The sequence below is a fragment of the Cladosporium halotolerans genome, assembly GCF_011745625.1.
Source record: "Cladosporium halotolerans strain TM138-S3 chromosome Unknown Sca60, whole genome shotgun sequence".
NCBI classification, from domain to species: domain Eukaryota; kingdom Fungi; phylum Ascomycota; class Dothideomycetes; order Cladosporiales; family Cladosporiaceae; genus Cladosporium; species Cladosporium halotolerans.
Window position 1 is genome coordinate 1 of NW_027191511.1, and position 14817 is coordinate 14817.

At 50.7% G+C, this 14817-nt stretch overlaps 4 protein-coding genes across 4 annotated transcripts; 1 reads left to right on the top strand and 3 right to left on the bottom strand.

Annotated features, from left to right (window-relative positions):
• Window positions 1-902: 902 nt before the first annotated feature.
• Window positions 903-2880, top strand: WHR41_09184 (uncharacterized protein). Its single transcript, XM_069377788.1, has 2 exons — window positions 903-1046; window positions 1096-2880. Exons 1-2 carry the CDS (start codon window positions 934-936, stop codon window positions 2789-2791), a joined length of 1809 nt encoding a protein of 602 aa, XP_069225299.1. The 5' UTR covers window positions 903-933; the 3' UTR covers window positions 2792-2880.
• A 2137-nt stretch (window positions 2881-5017) lies between these two features.
• Window positions 5018-5750, bottom strand: WHR41_09185 (uncharacterized protein). Its single transcript, XM_069377789.1, has 2 exons — window positions 5520-5750; window positions 5018-5466 (listed from the first exon to the last, which is right to left on the bottom strand). The coding sequence occupies exons 1-2, from the start codon at window positions 5632-5634 to the stop codon at window positions 5168-5170; spliced, it is 414 nt and encodes a 137-aa protein (XP_069225300.1). The 5' UTR covers window positions 5635-5750; the 3' UTR covers window positions 5018-5167.
• A 3562-nt stretch (window positions 5751-9312) lies between these two features.
• On the bottom strand, window positions 9313-10417 carry WHR41_09186 (uncharacterized protein; the record flags this gene model as incomplete). Its single annotated transcript, XM_069377790.1, has 2 exons — window positions 9313-9419; window positions 9482-10417. The coding sequence occupies 2 exons, from the start codon at window positions 10415-10417 to the stop codon at window positions 9387-9389; spliced, it is 969 nt and encodes a 322-aa protein (XP_069225301.1). The 3' UTR covers window positions 9313-9386.
• Window positions 10418-12844: 2427 nt separating this feature from the next.
• On the bottom strand, window positions 12845-14527 carry WHR41_09187 (uncharacterized protein). The gene is made up of 3 exons (XM_069377791.1): window positions 14344-14527; window positions 14215-14288; window positions 12845-14165 (listed from the first exon to the last, which is right to left on the bottom strand). The coding sequence occupies exons 1-3, from the start codon at window positions 14495-14497 to the stop codon at window positions 13050-13052; spliced, it is 1344 nt and encodes a 447-aa protein (XP_069225302.1). The 5' UTR covers window positions 14498-14527; the 3' UTR covers window positions 12845-13049.
• Between the last annotated feature and the right edge of the window lie 290 nt (window positions 14528-14817).

A 14817-nucleotide genomic window follows, 5' to 3' on the forward strand; every position in this document is an offset into this window, starting at 1 on the left:
CTGAGGTACGTACCTAGATACGTACAGCAGCTCGATGTCTCCGATGATTGGCACGCGAAGGTTACCGCATTGGGTACTGGTTTCCAATGGAAACCGAAGACTTTGAACCGAACCAACCAGATACATGACCAAGGCCGAACCGTAACCTACGAAAACCTACCAACTGAACCGCAAAAACCAGATTGACCGAACCAATAAGTTCACTGAGTCTACTGCGGCTTCTTGGGAACAGTGGCGGCTAATACTTTTGGATCCAACTAGGATCGAGTGGAATCGGGAATGGGCCAGGCCAAACAAGGGCTGCCTGAATGGTGGATACGTATTGTTAAGCACATTAATTCTTATACGACTGCCTCGTCCGTTCTATCTACTCATGCTTTCTCTCATCAGGCCCTTTGACGTTATCCACACTTTGTTCTTTCTTTCCATCGATCGTTGGCACAGCACTAGTGCAGCACATCCACCATGCGTTACTACAGCATGCTTGTGTCGCTCGCTTTGGCGATAATTGTTGTGATACGAGCAAAGATGCGCATTGACGATGACTGCGTTGTTATTCTTTCTGCAAAGGTAAAGACTGTCATCTATATAGATAGCGCTGATCAGGCAGCAGTGCCCAAGATCAGGCGGCAGCAATCCTTCCCAAGGCAACGACAACTCTCCGCATACAGTTGAGGCATATTCACAACAATAATCATTGAGGGTCAGGCTCTTGAGGGTCGGGGCCTGCTGAACAGCTTGACCGGCTCCACTAGCAAGATATCGGACAACCTCAGCAATAAACGTCTGCACAACATGCTCCCTGCTGTGGGCCCAATTCTCAATCGCACCCATGTTCCTGGTCGTCCAAAGTGGAAGGGAGAGGGAAGAACTGCTGGCAGCCCTGACTACCCTTACCTGTTCGCCAATCCACTCCCGATCGCAGAGACTGCCATGCCTCAATTCACCGAGGTGGTCAATGGTGTTCCTATTGACTACTACGAGATGACTATCGAGAGCTTCGACATTGCCCTCTTCCCAGGCCATGGTCTCACCTCTCTTGTTGGGTGGGTGAAATGCAAAGATGTCTTAACGACCCATGCTAATGGCTCACAGATACAATGGAACCGCGCCTGGCCCGACTTTCAGAGTCGAGAATGGCCGTGAGACCGTTGTGAGAGTCTTGAACCACGGAAACCGCACTGCTGCAATGCATCTTCATGGTATGAGTTCGCACGCCGTCTGGGACGGATGGGCAGCGGACGAGCTCGAGATCGGCCAATACAAGGACTATTACTACCCCAACAACGAAGGCTCACGCACGATCTGGTATCACGACCACGCTGAACGCCACACTGCCGTTGATGCATACGAAGGCCAGTCTGGTGTGTATATCATCTATGACCCAGCTGAGGATTCCCTAGGTCTGCCCAGCGGCAAATACGATATTCCTCTCTGCCTTTCGGACAAGACCTACCAGGACAATGGCCAGCTTGTCTCAATCGAGGATATTGACCTCAATTTCGTCGGCGAGTTCATCCAGGTCAACGAGCAACAACCTTGGCCTTACCTAGAAGTCGAGCCCCGCAAATACCGTTTCAGACTGTATGATATGTCTGTCAGCCGCCCGTATGACTTATACATCGTCGACGAGGACGCCAACTGGCTCGAGTTTCAGGTCATTGGTTCTGACTCAGGCCTTTTCGGCCACCCAGTAGCGACCAACGACCTGACTATGGCCATGGGCGAGCGTTACGACAGCGTCGTTGATTTTTCTGGAGTCAAGGGCCGGAACCTCACCTTCGCCAACAAGCTCCAGAATCCTGCGATTGAGGACTTCGAAAATACCGACAAGGTGATGCGCTTTGTTGTCGGCCACGAAGTCAGCGACGACAGCAACAACAGTGCCGTTCCCGACACCCTGAACGCCAATCTCGAATTGCCCAGGAAACAAAATAGCACTAAAGTTGACCAGGCTTTCAACTTTCAAATGGGCGGCGACGCCACCTGGACTATCAACGGTGTTGCTTTCAGTGACCCTAATGCCCGTGTTCTCGCAAAGCCACCTCAAGGCGCTATCGAGCTGTGGGAGCTCCGCCACACTGGCGGCCCCGGCGTTCACCCTGTTCACATTCACTTGGTCAACATGCAGATCGTCAGCCGCTCCGGTGGTCCCCGCGGTCTTTTGCCTTACGAAACAGCTGGTCTTAAAGATACCGTTTTCCTCCAGCCAGGTGAAGTCGTTCACGTTCTCGCCTACTACGGCCCTTGGAACGGTCTTTACATGTTTCACTGCCACAACCTTGTCCACGAGGACCATGAGATGATGGCCGCTTTCAACGTCACCCGCCTCGAAGAGCTGGGCTATAACTTCGAGTCTACCCAGGGCTTCGATGATCCTGAGGGCAAAAAGTACTCCGCTGTCGACTTCAGCGCTGATGCCTACGACTACGACGCGAAGCACTCTCTCGTCCGCTCCCTTGGCGAGCTCAACGCCTACCAACCCGCATCTAGCATCAAGGCAGCCCAAGCCAGCTGGTACGCCGAGAATGGCGACAATAGGAACCCATCCACGACCTCCGTCACCCAATCTGAATCCGTCGCGCCCTCCAGCGCAGGTGAGGGCTTCAGCTCTTCCGTCACCAGCGAGGCCCTCCCCGGTTTTGAGGCATTGCCAACAGTCGACCTACTTGACGAGCTGGGCTTGGACAATCCCCTCCGCCGCGACGACACAACGACCTCGCCTAAGTGGCAGACTCTGGCCAAGCCGACTGCCTTCCCTGCAACTACCGCTACGCCTTCGCACAAGTAGATTCGCTACCGGCCGGCTGGTTCGTGTTTTCGTATTCCAGAAAGTCTCCTTGCTCTCAGCGATGCATTCGAGCATGAAAGCTTCGCCTCGCGGTAACGGCTTTTTATCGTCTCTCTCTCCTCTTGCAAATTTCAAGGGCGGCTGTTTTGCTGGTAATCGCACATACATACGTACATTATTGGACACCAGAGTCGCACAGACTGTTCTCACTGATTTGCATTACAATCACGAGCACGGCCTTCGGCGTCCTTTTATCTTTGTGCCCAGCGTCTACCCAGAGGACTTCCATATCGTCCGCAGCGTTGTAAAGATATTCGCAACCATCCTTGGGCTTCTCTCATACATAGTGATGGAAAGGCTCTACATTTCGAAAGAGCGCGTATGAATCAGCCGTCGCACATGTTATCTCATGAATATGATTCTACTTCGGCTCTGCTCTAAGACATTGCGGTATCTTACGGCGCTGGCTTCATTAATCCTCGTCACTATATTGGAGACGAGCAGGGACTCGAAATGGTCATTTCAAGCTTTTCGCGGCTCGTTCTTTCCGTCCAAGTCTTCATCGCCGGCTGGCAGCTGCCCGCTCTATATTTTCGGCTAAGACGGCGCTTATTGGTAGTACTCCTTGGCCCCGGCATGGGCATTACCTGTATCATCTCTTCTCTCTTTGTCTGGGCGTTGAGTGAGAATGTCAGATTCCTGAAGGCTCTGATTGTGGGGGCTTGCATCTCATCCACCGATCCTGTCACGGGCCGAGCCCCTAACATACTTTTAGTGTTGCTATTTGTATGATGGGAGGTGTGCTTGAAGTATCTCTCGGGTTATGAGTGCAAGGCAATGTTCATTGTGGTTTTAGGCAGCGTTTAGGGACGGCTCGTACGGTCTCCGTATATAGCCTAAATGAGAATCATTATCATTGTTATGAACATTATCCTCATGATCGATTCCTAACAGTACACAACCGAGTAAACTGGCTCAATTAACGGGCAGTCGGCTCGGGCTTGGCCGCGGCAGTCCGTACGCGGGCCACGAAAGAAATCGAGTCGGATTGATCGTGTGTCAGGGTGCAAGTTAGATTTCAAGTGGGGCGATGGTTGCTGTCACCTTCTGTGCTCGCGTAATATTTCCTCGTGTCGCTCTTTGGAGCAGCCCTAGTGGCCCTCTTACAGCTGTTCAAATAGTTTCTCGGCCGTACGTCTCCTCGCCTTCTTCGTCGATGATTTGCCCGGAGACCAAACTGACCGCCTTGGTCCTCAGATCTAAGGTGTGATCGATTCTGGCCAAGTATGTCCTCACTTCCTGATTGCAGTCGTGCGTTATCCTCCTGCGACCGGTCCCTAGCAAGCCCGCACGCTATATTTATTTCCTCTTGATCACTTCTTACTTCCTCTTGGATTTCGGTTGCGTTGCCTTCTACTGGTTCTGGGCCAGAAGGATCATCATATGGACCTTGTATATAGGAGGCTTGGCCATTGTCTTCGGAACGAACGCGTTGATGGATAGGGCTACTAGCATTCGGCTGCCATTGAAGAATGGCTAGATAAGTGCTCCTCGGTGATTTACTGTCCCTATCGTAGCCAAACAACGAAAGAACGTTTTCTAGTCCTTATGCAACTCACTAGCGCGCTGAATCTTGGGTCGCTGTTCTTCTCTATAGAGAGAGTTCTGCTCGCCTACCGCTTCTACGACTTGCAATATTTGGCTGTCTAAAGGGTCATAAGAGACATCAAGCTCTGACGACTTCCGTATGCCCATAGACAACATCACAACAACGTTGCTGTGGCATCCTCTTCCTCGACTGTGGTGAGACTGAGAATCTCATTACCTTGCTCTTGCCATGCAGCTGTAGCCTGGCTTCTCTTTGCGCCATTTGCTCTCTGTCGGAACCGGAGTGGCCGCATGCGCTCTTATACTTGTTCACGTCGGCGATCGACTTCGGCGCTGCCGCTGTCGCTTAACAAAGGTCGGCCACGTTATGATGGCAAATCGCAAGAACCAATACTTATACTACGGCAATCTATACACCTCCAGAGACCCAACTTTGGAATTCATCTGTTTTGTTAGTGTGATTTTCCTGCATGCTGCCGCACAGAGTGGTGTTCCATGACGAGGGCTGATTTGTACCGCTTGGGATTGAAAGGTGACGCTCTTGGCATTGGCGTTGGACAACAATGACTTTGAAAACCAACCTCGTGCCCAATACACGTTTTATTGATATGGATGGAATTGATGCTTAAAAAAGTGCTCAGAGGCTTCGAATTCATCGTAAGATTAACTTCATAAGACGACCTTTGACTTCTAAACCTAAGGCGGGTTTTCCTTAATTTGTATAAACTTTGTCTCTGGCCCTACCTACACCTTACCTCCATTTCGCCCTCACCACTGCTGTTGCGGCGGCCACGCCTGCTGTTCTTGCCGGTCTTGCTTTGGCTGGACCGAGTACTCATGGGTAGATGAATGGTGCATAACCTTTTGCTCAAGTTGAGCTGCGCTGAGCGAATGACAATCGGCGTTGTAGTTGTTCAGGGAAAGCGTGAAGGTAGGTTGGCGAAGGAGACTTCTGATGAGGTCACGGTAGCGCTCATTCTCCGAGAGTAATGCAACGTTCTCCCGGCGAAGATTGATGACATCTTGAGTCGTGAGAGCGACACCACTTTCGAGCTGGCTAATGTATTCTACTCGATATGAGGATTCAATGTATTTTTGCCCGATTCGCAGCGAGACTCACCCTTCTTTCTTGAGCGGAACGCGCGAGCGGACACCTTGTTCCTGAGTCGTTGGCGCTCCTTACTAGAGAGCCTTTTGCCCTCTTCAGAAGCCAGGAAGCGCTCATCCTCGCTCATCTCTTCCTCTCACTTCTTTGGCTCGGCGATTTGTGTAAAGAGTTGTCGGCGGACTAAATTGTATCAGATGGACGTATGATGCAATCATGTATTCCCAATACAATCGCGTGTGAAGGCCGCTGGCTATGATTGCGGCTACAATCGCGGCTTTACAGTTGCTCAACCTTCTTGGCTCTGACTACGACTTGGCTTTGACTACGACTTGGCTTTGACTACGACTTGGCTTTGACTACGTCTTGGAGGTGCTATGGTCTTGGAACAGTGGGTAAGCACGCAGCTTCAAATCCATTTGTTGCGCAAAGGTTTTGACCGATATCACCAAAAGATGACGTTGGAACTTGTGTCTTCACCAATGAACAGTGGCATTCATCGTCGCTATTAACGGAATCCTCTTGGCGAAAGCGAACGATCACCCGGAAGCACGAATGCTGCCGCCTCCCTACACAATACGTGTAGAGCAAGTATAACATAAAAGCGTCATTGGGTGCGAACCTGGCAGCAAAGCAGGGTTTGAAAGATTGATGGCATAACCCAAGCCGCAAAGCGGGCCGTTCGTGGTATCATGCTGCCCAGGCAGCAAAGATTGCGAAGCAGCATTTTGAACCAATCCTTGTCTATGGAAACATGAGAGACAGTGATGACATTGCGCAAAAATATACAAAGCGATATTACAATTGCATGCAGCCCGTGCACCTATTCGTACAAGAAATCAGCTCTAAACTTACACCTCTTGATCTTTCATGATACATGAAACTCGAAGAAACCATATGGATACGCTGAGTATCACTGCTATAAACTAACTTGTTGCGATCGGTCCATGGTAAATATCCAGCTTCGAAGAGAAATCTCAAATTGATCTAGACTGTGGAAATGAGGGGGATGCGGGGCCATCTTCGTAGCAAGGACTGACGCATCGCAACATCGGCTGAGCAGCGTCATTCGTAGGGGATCTACGCCATAACTATACTGGATTACTTTTTTTTTGCTTTCTTTTCCAACCACCTTGCGACTCTCACAAGTGGCACATCAACAATCTTCCAAAACAAATGCGCCACAAGAATTGACAGCACCAACATAGTAAGCCACCCCAACGCCAACGCTCCGAACCAACCTTTTAGCCCACCATCTAAAGTCTCAAATAACTTTGGCTGCATCGCGAAGCCTGCGGAGTGCAACAAAGGACCATGGACCAGATATAGAGCGTACGAGATCTTGCCAAGGTACTGTGGTACAGACAAGCAGAGAAAAGCATTGACGTAGTAGAGTTGTTGAATAGACCAGACGATGAAAAGCGCAGAAAGAGCATGCCAGAACATGTACGGGTGCGTGTAATTGGTCTTGTACATGGGTAGGGTAACGCGGTGAAGCCAGCTGAAACCGGGGGTGCGTTCGGGCGCATCGTCGGGAAAGGATAAAAGGTACAACGCGGCTAAGAAAAATATGATCTTCATTGTCGCCAAGGCGTATGCAGTCCATCGTGAGAGAACTGTTGCTCGTCGTGGGAGATTTGTCTGAAGCAAGTCGGACTCCCTGGCTTCGTTTGTGGCCTTTTTCGCTTGCCAAACATGAGAGTCCGCAACCAGAGCTCCGCCAGTGAAAGCAGCAACATCCCATCTCTCAGATAAGAAACAGTACATCGTGACCAGGACGAATGTTCCAGAACGCCATCGTTGCGAGAGACCGGCAGAAGCAAGCAATACCACGAATAGAACCATCGATCCCCTGAACTCGACCGGAATTGTCCAGGTATGAGGATCGTACTCGCTGTAGAACAGTCTCCACTGGAACGGCGTCGACCAAGCCCACCACATACTCGCAAAGTTTCTAAGCTGTTTCACGGAACTCAAAAACCGGGGGGGATGCTGTTCCCGCCATCCGGTAAGCCAAAGAGAGGATTCCTGGAACTCATGCCCTGCGTCGAAAGCTCCGAAAAAGGCGGCAAACATTACCAGCAACATGCTGGAAGTAGCAGGAAGGTATAGTCGCATCCATCTTCGAATTGTCAAGGAAGCTAAGCGGGAGAAGCATTTCACCAGTTCTGCGTCTGTATGTGCTCTCGACGAGGATAAGAAAGCATAGCTAAGAACATATCCAGAAATCACGAAGAAGAGTGTGACCATCGCTCGCCCTCGGATAATAAGGCAAAGGATCGGGAGCTGATGTGGATGTCTCCAGTCCTGGTTGTCGAGTTCTACGCCGAAGCCATGCGTAATAGTTTTGGTATGAGGGTACAGAAAGTGAAAGTTGAACACAACAAGACAGGCAATGCCGCGTAAGCCATCGTAGGAAGCTGTTCCACAAGTTGCTCGCGAAACACTGCGATCCGGGGCAGCTGACGGCGAAGAGATTGAAAACAGTCCTTGGAAAAGCTGTACTAGTCGCGCTTGGATGGGAATCTTGTGCATAGCATCGCAGAGCCTGGTGCGAAGGACTGGTCGGGCTATCCGAGGCGACTCGAATGTCTCTACCGTGGAAAATCTTTGCATGTGTCAGCCAAAAGCCGTCATGGCAATTATTCGTTTTCAAGCTCACTCCAGTGGTTGAACATTGGCGGACGGGGAGTCACCCTTCTCGTAGTCGTGAATATCTGATCCCTGTCTCAGCGCCGAGGACTGCATCGCCTGTACATCCATCGTAACTGTGAAACAAGCAACAGTGGTTGAGGTGCGTAGTACGCACAAACTGTGAGAGTTATCGAACAGTATGCTGGCCACATAGAACACGTTTGTTATATAAGGGTTTCGCTCAACGACAGCATCTCTGTAAATACGCGTTGCCAAGCTGTATCGTTTGGCCAAGGGACCTTTCGGGTCTGAGACGACACGAGGCACTTCTTTGCGAACTGAACGGATCTGAGGGTGTACGTGCGATCGTGACCATAAAGACGGTTATCAAATCGTGCACATCGAGACGAACCGGCGAATGGCCGACTAGACTTGGTTCCAGACTCTCTCTATTGTCTTGGTCCGCTAATAGACCGAGATAAGGTTCAGTAGGATCGTTCGTGATCAATGCCAAGGGCACCGCTGTGCTTGGATGTCTTGAGTCGATGTTCCAGAATGTCATCAACCTTGAACAAAAAGTCGCGAAACAGACGACAATGCCAAATCGTACTGTCGACGAAAGCGAGGATGGCAAACAATACCAGCTTTATCGGTGCAGCTATGTCTCCACAAATGGGCTTTTGCTAAACCTGTCGATCATATTAGAGGCTATGTTGTCTGACTGACTTGTGTGTTCCAACATTGCACTGATCGAAGTCATTCTGCCCGGGCAGCTTAGGTACGCTAAACGTGAGTTGCCAAGCGGCAAAAACTGGAGTCAACCCCTGATCACCTAATCGTTCAACTCTCTTTTTGGGAAATATGTCAATCGTCCGTCCGGGGCGGCGAGGGTCCCATACACGTCCTTTGATGCACGTCAGAGATACTCGCGAAGGGGCAAAGTAATGCCTGAGTAGTGCATTGATATGGCTCGAGGAATTGCGTCACGTTTCCTGCAAGCCTCCACGATTTGATCGAGGCTACAAGTAGAAATATTGCATCCCTAGTATTTGCCTTTCGAAATTCTGTTCGCGACGCATCACGATGCATAAACAACACGCCACATGAATGCGGCCTGTCGTCTTTGTGAGATACGTCGCGCTTCAAGTGAGCAACCTTAATATACCCAGCGGCCTTATTGAAAGACTTCGCATTTCAAAACGACCAAGTAGGCTAGAGAATTGTTTGCATCGTGTCCATCCTTCTCAGTCACCCATAGTGCTCGATATTGATGAAAGTAAACTATAGGTTGGCATTAGTGGTTGTGGTATGAACACTTGTCGAGTCATTGGCTATGATCTTACCTCGATGTACTGAGGACGGCCGGAGCTCACATCGCCAATCCAATTATGTTCGTTGAAGACTGGCCGCATTCCTAAATGCTCCAGCCTCTCGAACCAGTTTACCAACTCCTGTACCGTGCTTGGAACACCGTCTTCCGATATCAGATGCAATTCGATCAGGAGTTGTCCCACAGGCAAGGTTTTGGCCCCTGTGCCCTCAATCGAATCCATTAAAGCAGCCAGCGCTTCAAATTCTGAGCCCTCGATATCCATCTTCATCACGTCGATGAAGTCATGTCCATTCTCTGCCATGATATCCCACACTGCCAGCTGGGGCGGTGATTGCTCTCTGTCGGTCGTCTTCGATATGGCCGCTTTCTTGAAATGGACCCTCGAGCTTGGCGGAACCTCCTTCGCCCAGCCGTCCACGGAGTAGTCGAATCCCCATATCTCAACGTTCAAGCGTTGCAAAAGAGCAGCCTCGAATGAAGAGTCATGCTCGACACCGAACGAGTACACAACCATGGTGGACTCCGGGTTGGCCTCTGAAGACGGTCCTGGAGTCAAGGTTTCGTGTCGCGACATTCCACAGACCCATTTCCCACCATCTCCTAACTTACCCACACGCTCCATGTCGTAGGGGCAGTAAAAGGTCGGACGAAACAGATCCCAGACGTTGTAGGGAAAGATAAAATCCTGGATGCGCTTGTTAGGCTCTTTGAGGAAGCTGTCCGAAAGCATGCGAGATCGGTCTCCGAGGGACTGCCGCCAAAGTCTCTCTGCGAGAACGAGGTTTGCACTGCCCCGGTGCTCTTCGTTGTACTCGTATAGAAGGTGTCTGGAGTGAGTGGCCGCTGATGATCGAGGGCCGAATTCCTTCGCCAAAGCGAATAAGAATGCAATGATGGCAAGCGCGAGAAAGAATGCGATGGCGAGATTGGGGCGTACGAGAGACATCTGGAGTCGAAAGAGTACATGTGGAAACCCACCAATAATGATATGTGATTTGTGAGTTATATAAAAACAGTCAACAAGTCTTGAGTTTCGTCCACCCGTGATGCCGTACGTGGACTTGGCTGGGCACCGCGTATGACCGGGGCTGTGGCATATGTCAGTCGTGCGCCTGAAACGTTTCGGTTGCTGTATGACGACGCATAGCATGCCAAAAAAGACTATCACATCAGCTTTTCCGCGTAACCAGGAAGTCGAAGCGTCGTATCCAGCATGCCAAGCGTAACCCTGCCCAAAGTTCCCAAGACAAATAGGCGGCTCACGAAACTCGGGAAAGCTTGGAGTTATGCCGCCTACTATCGCATAGCGGGGCTGAGCCGGATCGGTGGGACCACTAACACTTACTAGCCGTTACCAACCGAGCTATGACCCATACTGCCCGGGCAGAATGGCGGAAGGGTACTTTAGGTCTCGAGTCTTTCTTTCGTAGTACCACGGAGGCCAAAGAACAATATGGCTTTCTATCATATCTCTCTGGCTGGTTCTCTTGCCATCAATGCCGGGCTGGCATATCACAAACACAAAGCGACACCTTCCCCTTTGCTACTTCACAAAGCATCGGATGAGTCGCCTCAGCAAGCATGCGAAGGTTATGAATCGGATTCTGATTGGTCGACTACGACGGCAAACGATTGGGCAGTAACGTCGAGGCAGTACCTTACTGTGTACGGTCTGGCTGCGGCGGCTGACTGGTTACAAGTGAGTCGTGCCAAAAGCCAGCTCCATCAGCTTTGGTCCTAATGATACAGCAGGGCTCGTTCATATATGCGCTGTACAAACATCGTTATGGGCTCTCCGAGCCGAGGGTGGCAGCGCTTTTTGCGACTGGATTCGGTTCTGGAGCCTTGTCCGCCATCGGCATCGGATACCTGGCAGATCGGTTCGGGCGAAAGAAGGCATGCATGGCGTATTGCCTTCTCTACGCCAGCTCTTGTGCTTTGACAATGATCAACAGCTATAATCTCTTGGTTGCTGGTCGAGTACTTGGAGGAATAAGCACGACGCTGTTGTATAGTGTCTTCGAGGCATGGGTGGTAGCAAGAGCGTCAGCGCAAGAGGACAGCACGGGGGCAATAAAGCAAACACTGACTTCTGCTGCTTCTCTCAATGCCATAGTTGCAATATGCGCTGGGTTTGTCAGCGAGGCGCTCGCTTTAGTCTTTGCAACCAAAAAGGCGCCATTCGTTGGCAGCATTATATGCTTGGCAATCGCGGCTTCAATTATCGCCATTCATTGGGTAAGCACATTGCGTGCCACACAAACACAATATCAACCTCTTGTATTAACGAAGTAGCAGGACGAGAACTATGGGGGCGACCGAACAACCAACGAGCGGCAACCAGAACCGCTGACATTGTCTTCCGAGACAACATCACGAGGTATAACACCCAAGAGACTTGTGACTCACGCTGCTAACAGGCATACAGGAAGAGTGGCATCAATCACAATCATAAACTGTGTTATGGAAGGCTCGATGTACGCAATGGTATTTTTTTGGGCCCCATCCATCGAGCGGGCTCGGCCTGCCTCTACCGGCGAGGCGCCATATGGCATTATATTCGCGAGTTTCATGTGTGCAATGTAAGTGCACATAGATCGAGTCAGCCAGGCAGGAATCACTTTCAGCTGCCGCTCGCCACTGTCAACCTTATGATTGGAGAAAGATGTGCTGATGCCTGAAGGGTAGGATGCTTGGCACATGGCTTTGTTGGTACTCGACAACATCACCTAGCTCGTCGGCAAACGAGACACAGCTCGTTCGGGGTTGCTTACCGGTATCAGCCCTATGCTTGCTGTGTACCGTGCTAAGTTCCGATGAATTCGTCCGCTTCTCTGCGTTCTGGGTCTATGAGCTCTGTATCGGACTTTACTTCCCCAGTATGGCGCTTCTGAAAAGTCGAATAGTGACAGACTCGCATCGGGGCTGGACCTATGGGCTGATGAGACTGCCACTGAACGTCTTCGTGGTTTCCATGCTATGTACGACGGGCGAAGGTATCTGCCCAATCCACAACTTGTGAGTCGCGTTTACTGACAGCTCTTAGGTGATTCCTATCGCCGAAATCGGTTCATCATCTGCAGTGCACTACTCATGTGTACCTCATTGATCATATCGCCCATCTGCCCACAGGGGCGACCTGAGAAAAGATCTGGTGGTTGAGAATCGGCGACGTCGATAGCTGTCCGTTTCTGAGGAACGCACCTGGACTTATCGCCGCACCTCGATTCGCTTAGTCACAAGCAATATTACTGGTTGCATGGAAGTTCTAGTCAGCACGTGGACCGGTGTTTGGCTGTTTCCAACACATTCTGCGAAGCTGTGAAGTCCTTACTAGCGGTACATAACTACATTCGCAAAATTGCGCCGCCCATTCATAGATATGAATACTATTCAGTAATGGGAGACTAATTTTGGTTGTTTGAAAAGCTTCTTATCAGGACGACATCGATCCCTTTTCGATCGCGGTACACTTGTTAAAGAAATTGTAGGTGAAACGCACGACCTACAGCGTTGAAGGTTCTTATCCCCCGACAAATTGCGAAGCTACAGACCACGCACGGATGGCGTTTTAGCAGCTAACGTACATAAACAGGGCTCGCTACCAACGGCGATTGTCTTGCGGGTGATGCATGGGCTTCTGTGAGCTCATTTGGAGGACGAATTTTGAAGATTTGTAGCGGCACTGCAAGACGGAGACGCACTGCTGTTGCTCCGTGCCTACAGCCCTCTAGTTGGAGCTGAATGGTGTGTCGACGCGAGAGGTAAGGTGTCGAGAATGTTGTGGATCCCTCAGTGAGTTCCGTAAGAGGGAGGAAGAGACGCTCGTGTCTGTGCCAATGAGACTCAAACTCAATAGGAGCCGTCGTGAGGATGAATCTACGCTTTCGCACAGATTGCGAGCCGGTAGGGCATGGAGCAGCGCCTCCACCATCGCACGACGTCCAGTCTCGCAGGACCAATTTGATCGTCCGCAAAGGCGTACTCGTTGCGGCAGCAGCGATATAAGGGTCGGCAATGGCGTCCTGCAGAGTCGGTAGTTCGTATAAAGGCACTACAGATACAAATGTGGTGGATTCCAGCAGCCAAGATATTGTCACGTGCATTTCGTCAGGCTGTTTCGAAGCTTCATCGGCACTCGTCGAAGCTTGATGTAGATGAAAGAGAGCATCAAGGCTCATATAGTGCTCCTTCCCTTGCTGTCGAGAAGTACCCAGGTTCATGACCTTTGGTTCGCGTATCGTAACAGCTAGGCGCATTCGAGACTGAGCCGAGCAAGGTCTGCTGAACCGCCAGGTTTTGATTATCGGCGGGCTCCTGATGCTCTTTCCGTTACTGCATTTGTACTCGCCAGGAAAATCGTCGACCGATACGGGTGGTGGATTTTCGAGTGAGACGTTGGTTACACCGATGTCGACAAGGTAGCAGAGAATCTCACGCTCTCCTTGGAACAGCTGTGCCACGACTTGGTAGCGCACAGACCCATGAGCTCGTGAGCTGGTACTATTAATTCGAAGCCGTCGTGTGCCAACAGTGAGCGAAGGAGGATAGCAAGTGGCATGACCCAGAAGTCCAGTGCAGCCTTGAGACATGGGCGTTGGGACACGAAAAGTAAAGGGTATTACCAGTGACCCCTCGTCACCTGCCATATCGACCCTTTCCACGCTAGCGTGTGTATCGACGAGCTCGAGGAACTGGGTAGCAACGTTAGCCATATCAGTGGTCGCATTTTGGGGACCTTACAAGTTGTTCTAAGCTGCGCATCAGCACCAAACCCGTCGCCGAGATGCCGTAGGTAACACTGGTTTCCAGCTTTCCTGTTTGATGTTAATCCACAGATCACATGATCATGAAGTTACTCATATCACTGACCAGTTAAAGTGAGCTTAACGGCGTGTGAGCGGCATGCTTGGTCGCGATCAATGTGAACGGTACCGCACACCAAGCCAGGTAAATCGAAGACCGGCGCTGCGTTGCCCGTGGAGTGGCGCCCGTCGAAGCTGAAAGATATCGGTGAGCCTGCCATGATCCTATTCTCGATGAGAGAACAAGATGTGGTACAATTTTCAGGTGACACTCAAGACGTTCCATGGGTTTAAGTATCTCACACGTACGTAGCTCGTACATGCTGGACCGAACCGGCCCGGATAACGATTTGCGCAGTCACGAAACTGAGCTAACGATCGGTCATGTGGGCAGATGGCATGCAGACCCTATCGCTAAGTTTATGCTTTCCACGTGAACGTCTTGAACCATATTACCATAGTCTTGCTCTGTTTCTATAGTATGTATGGTGGGCATAACCCTAAGGCTGCATAATTGACAGATGATTGACTTTTCTACCAC

Coding starts and splice junctions, on each gene's coding strand:
- WHR41_09184 (XM_069377788.1), top strand. CDS start 934: ATGCCTCAATTCACCGAGGTGGTCAATGGTGTTCCTATTGACTACTAC. Junction 1,047..1,095: donor GGTCTCACCTCTCTTGTTGG/GTGGGTGAAATG, acceptor AATGGCTCACAG/ATACAATGGAACCGCGCCTG.
- WHR41_09185 (XM_069377789.1), bottom strand. CDS start 5,634: ATGAGCGAGGATGAGCGCTTCCTGGCTTCTGAAGAGGGCAAAAGGCTC. Junction 5,467..5,519: donor GTTCCGCTCAAGAAAGAAGG/GTGAGTCTCGCT, acceptor CATATCGAGTAG/AATACATTAGCCAGCTCGAA.
- WHR41_09187 (XM_069377791.1), bottom strand. CDS start 14,497: ATGGCAGGCTCACCGATATCTTTCAGCTTCGACGGGCGCCACTCCACG. Junction 14,289..14,343: donor CGTTAAGCTCACTTTAACTG/GTCAGTGATATG, acceptor AACATCAAACAG/GAAAGCTGGAAACCAGTGTT. Junction 14,166..14,214: donor TGCGCAGCTTAGAACAACTT/GTAAGGTCCCCA, acceptor GTTGCTACCCAG/TTCCTCGAGCTCGTCGATAC.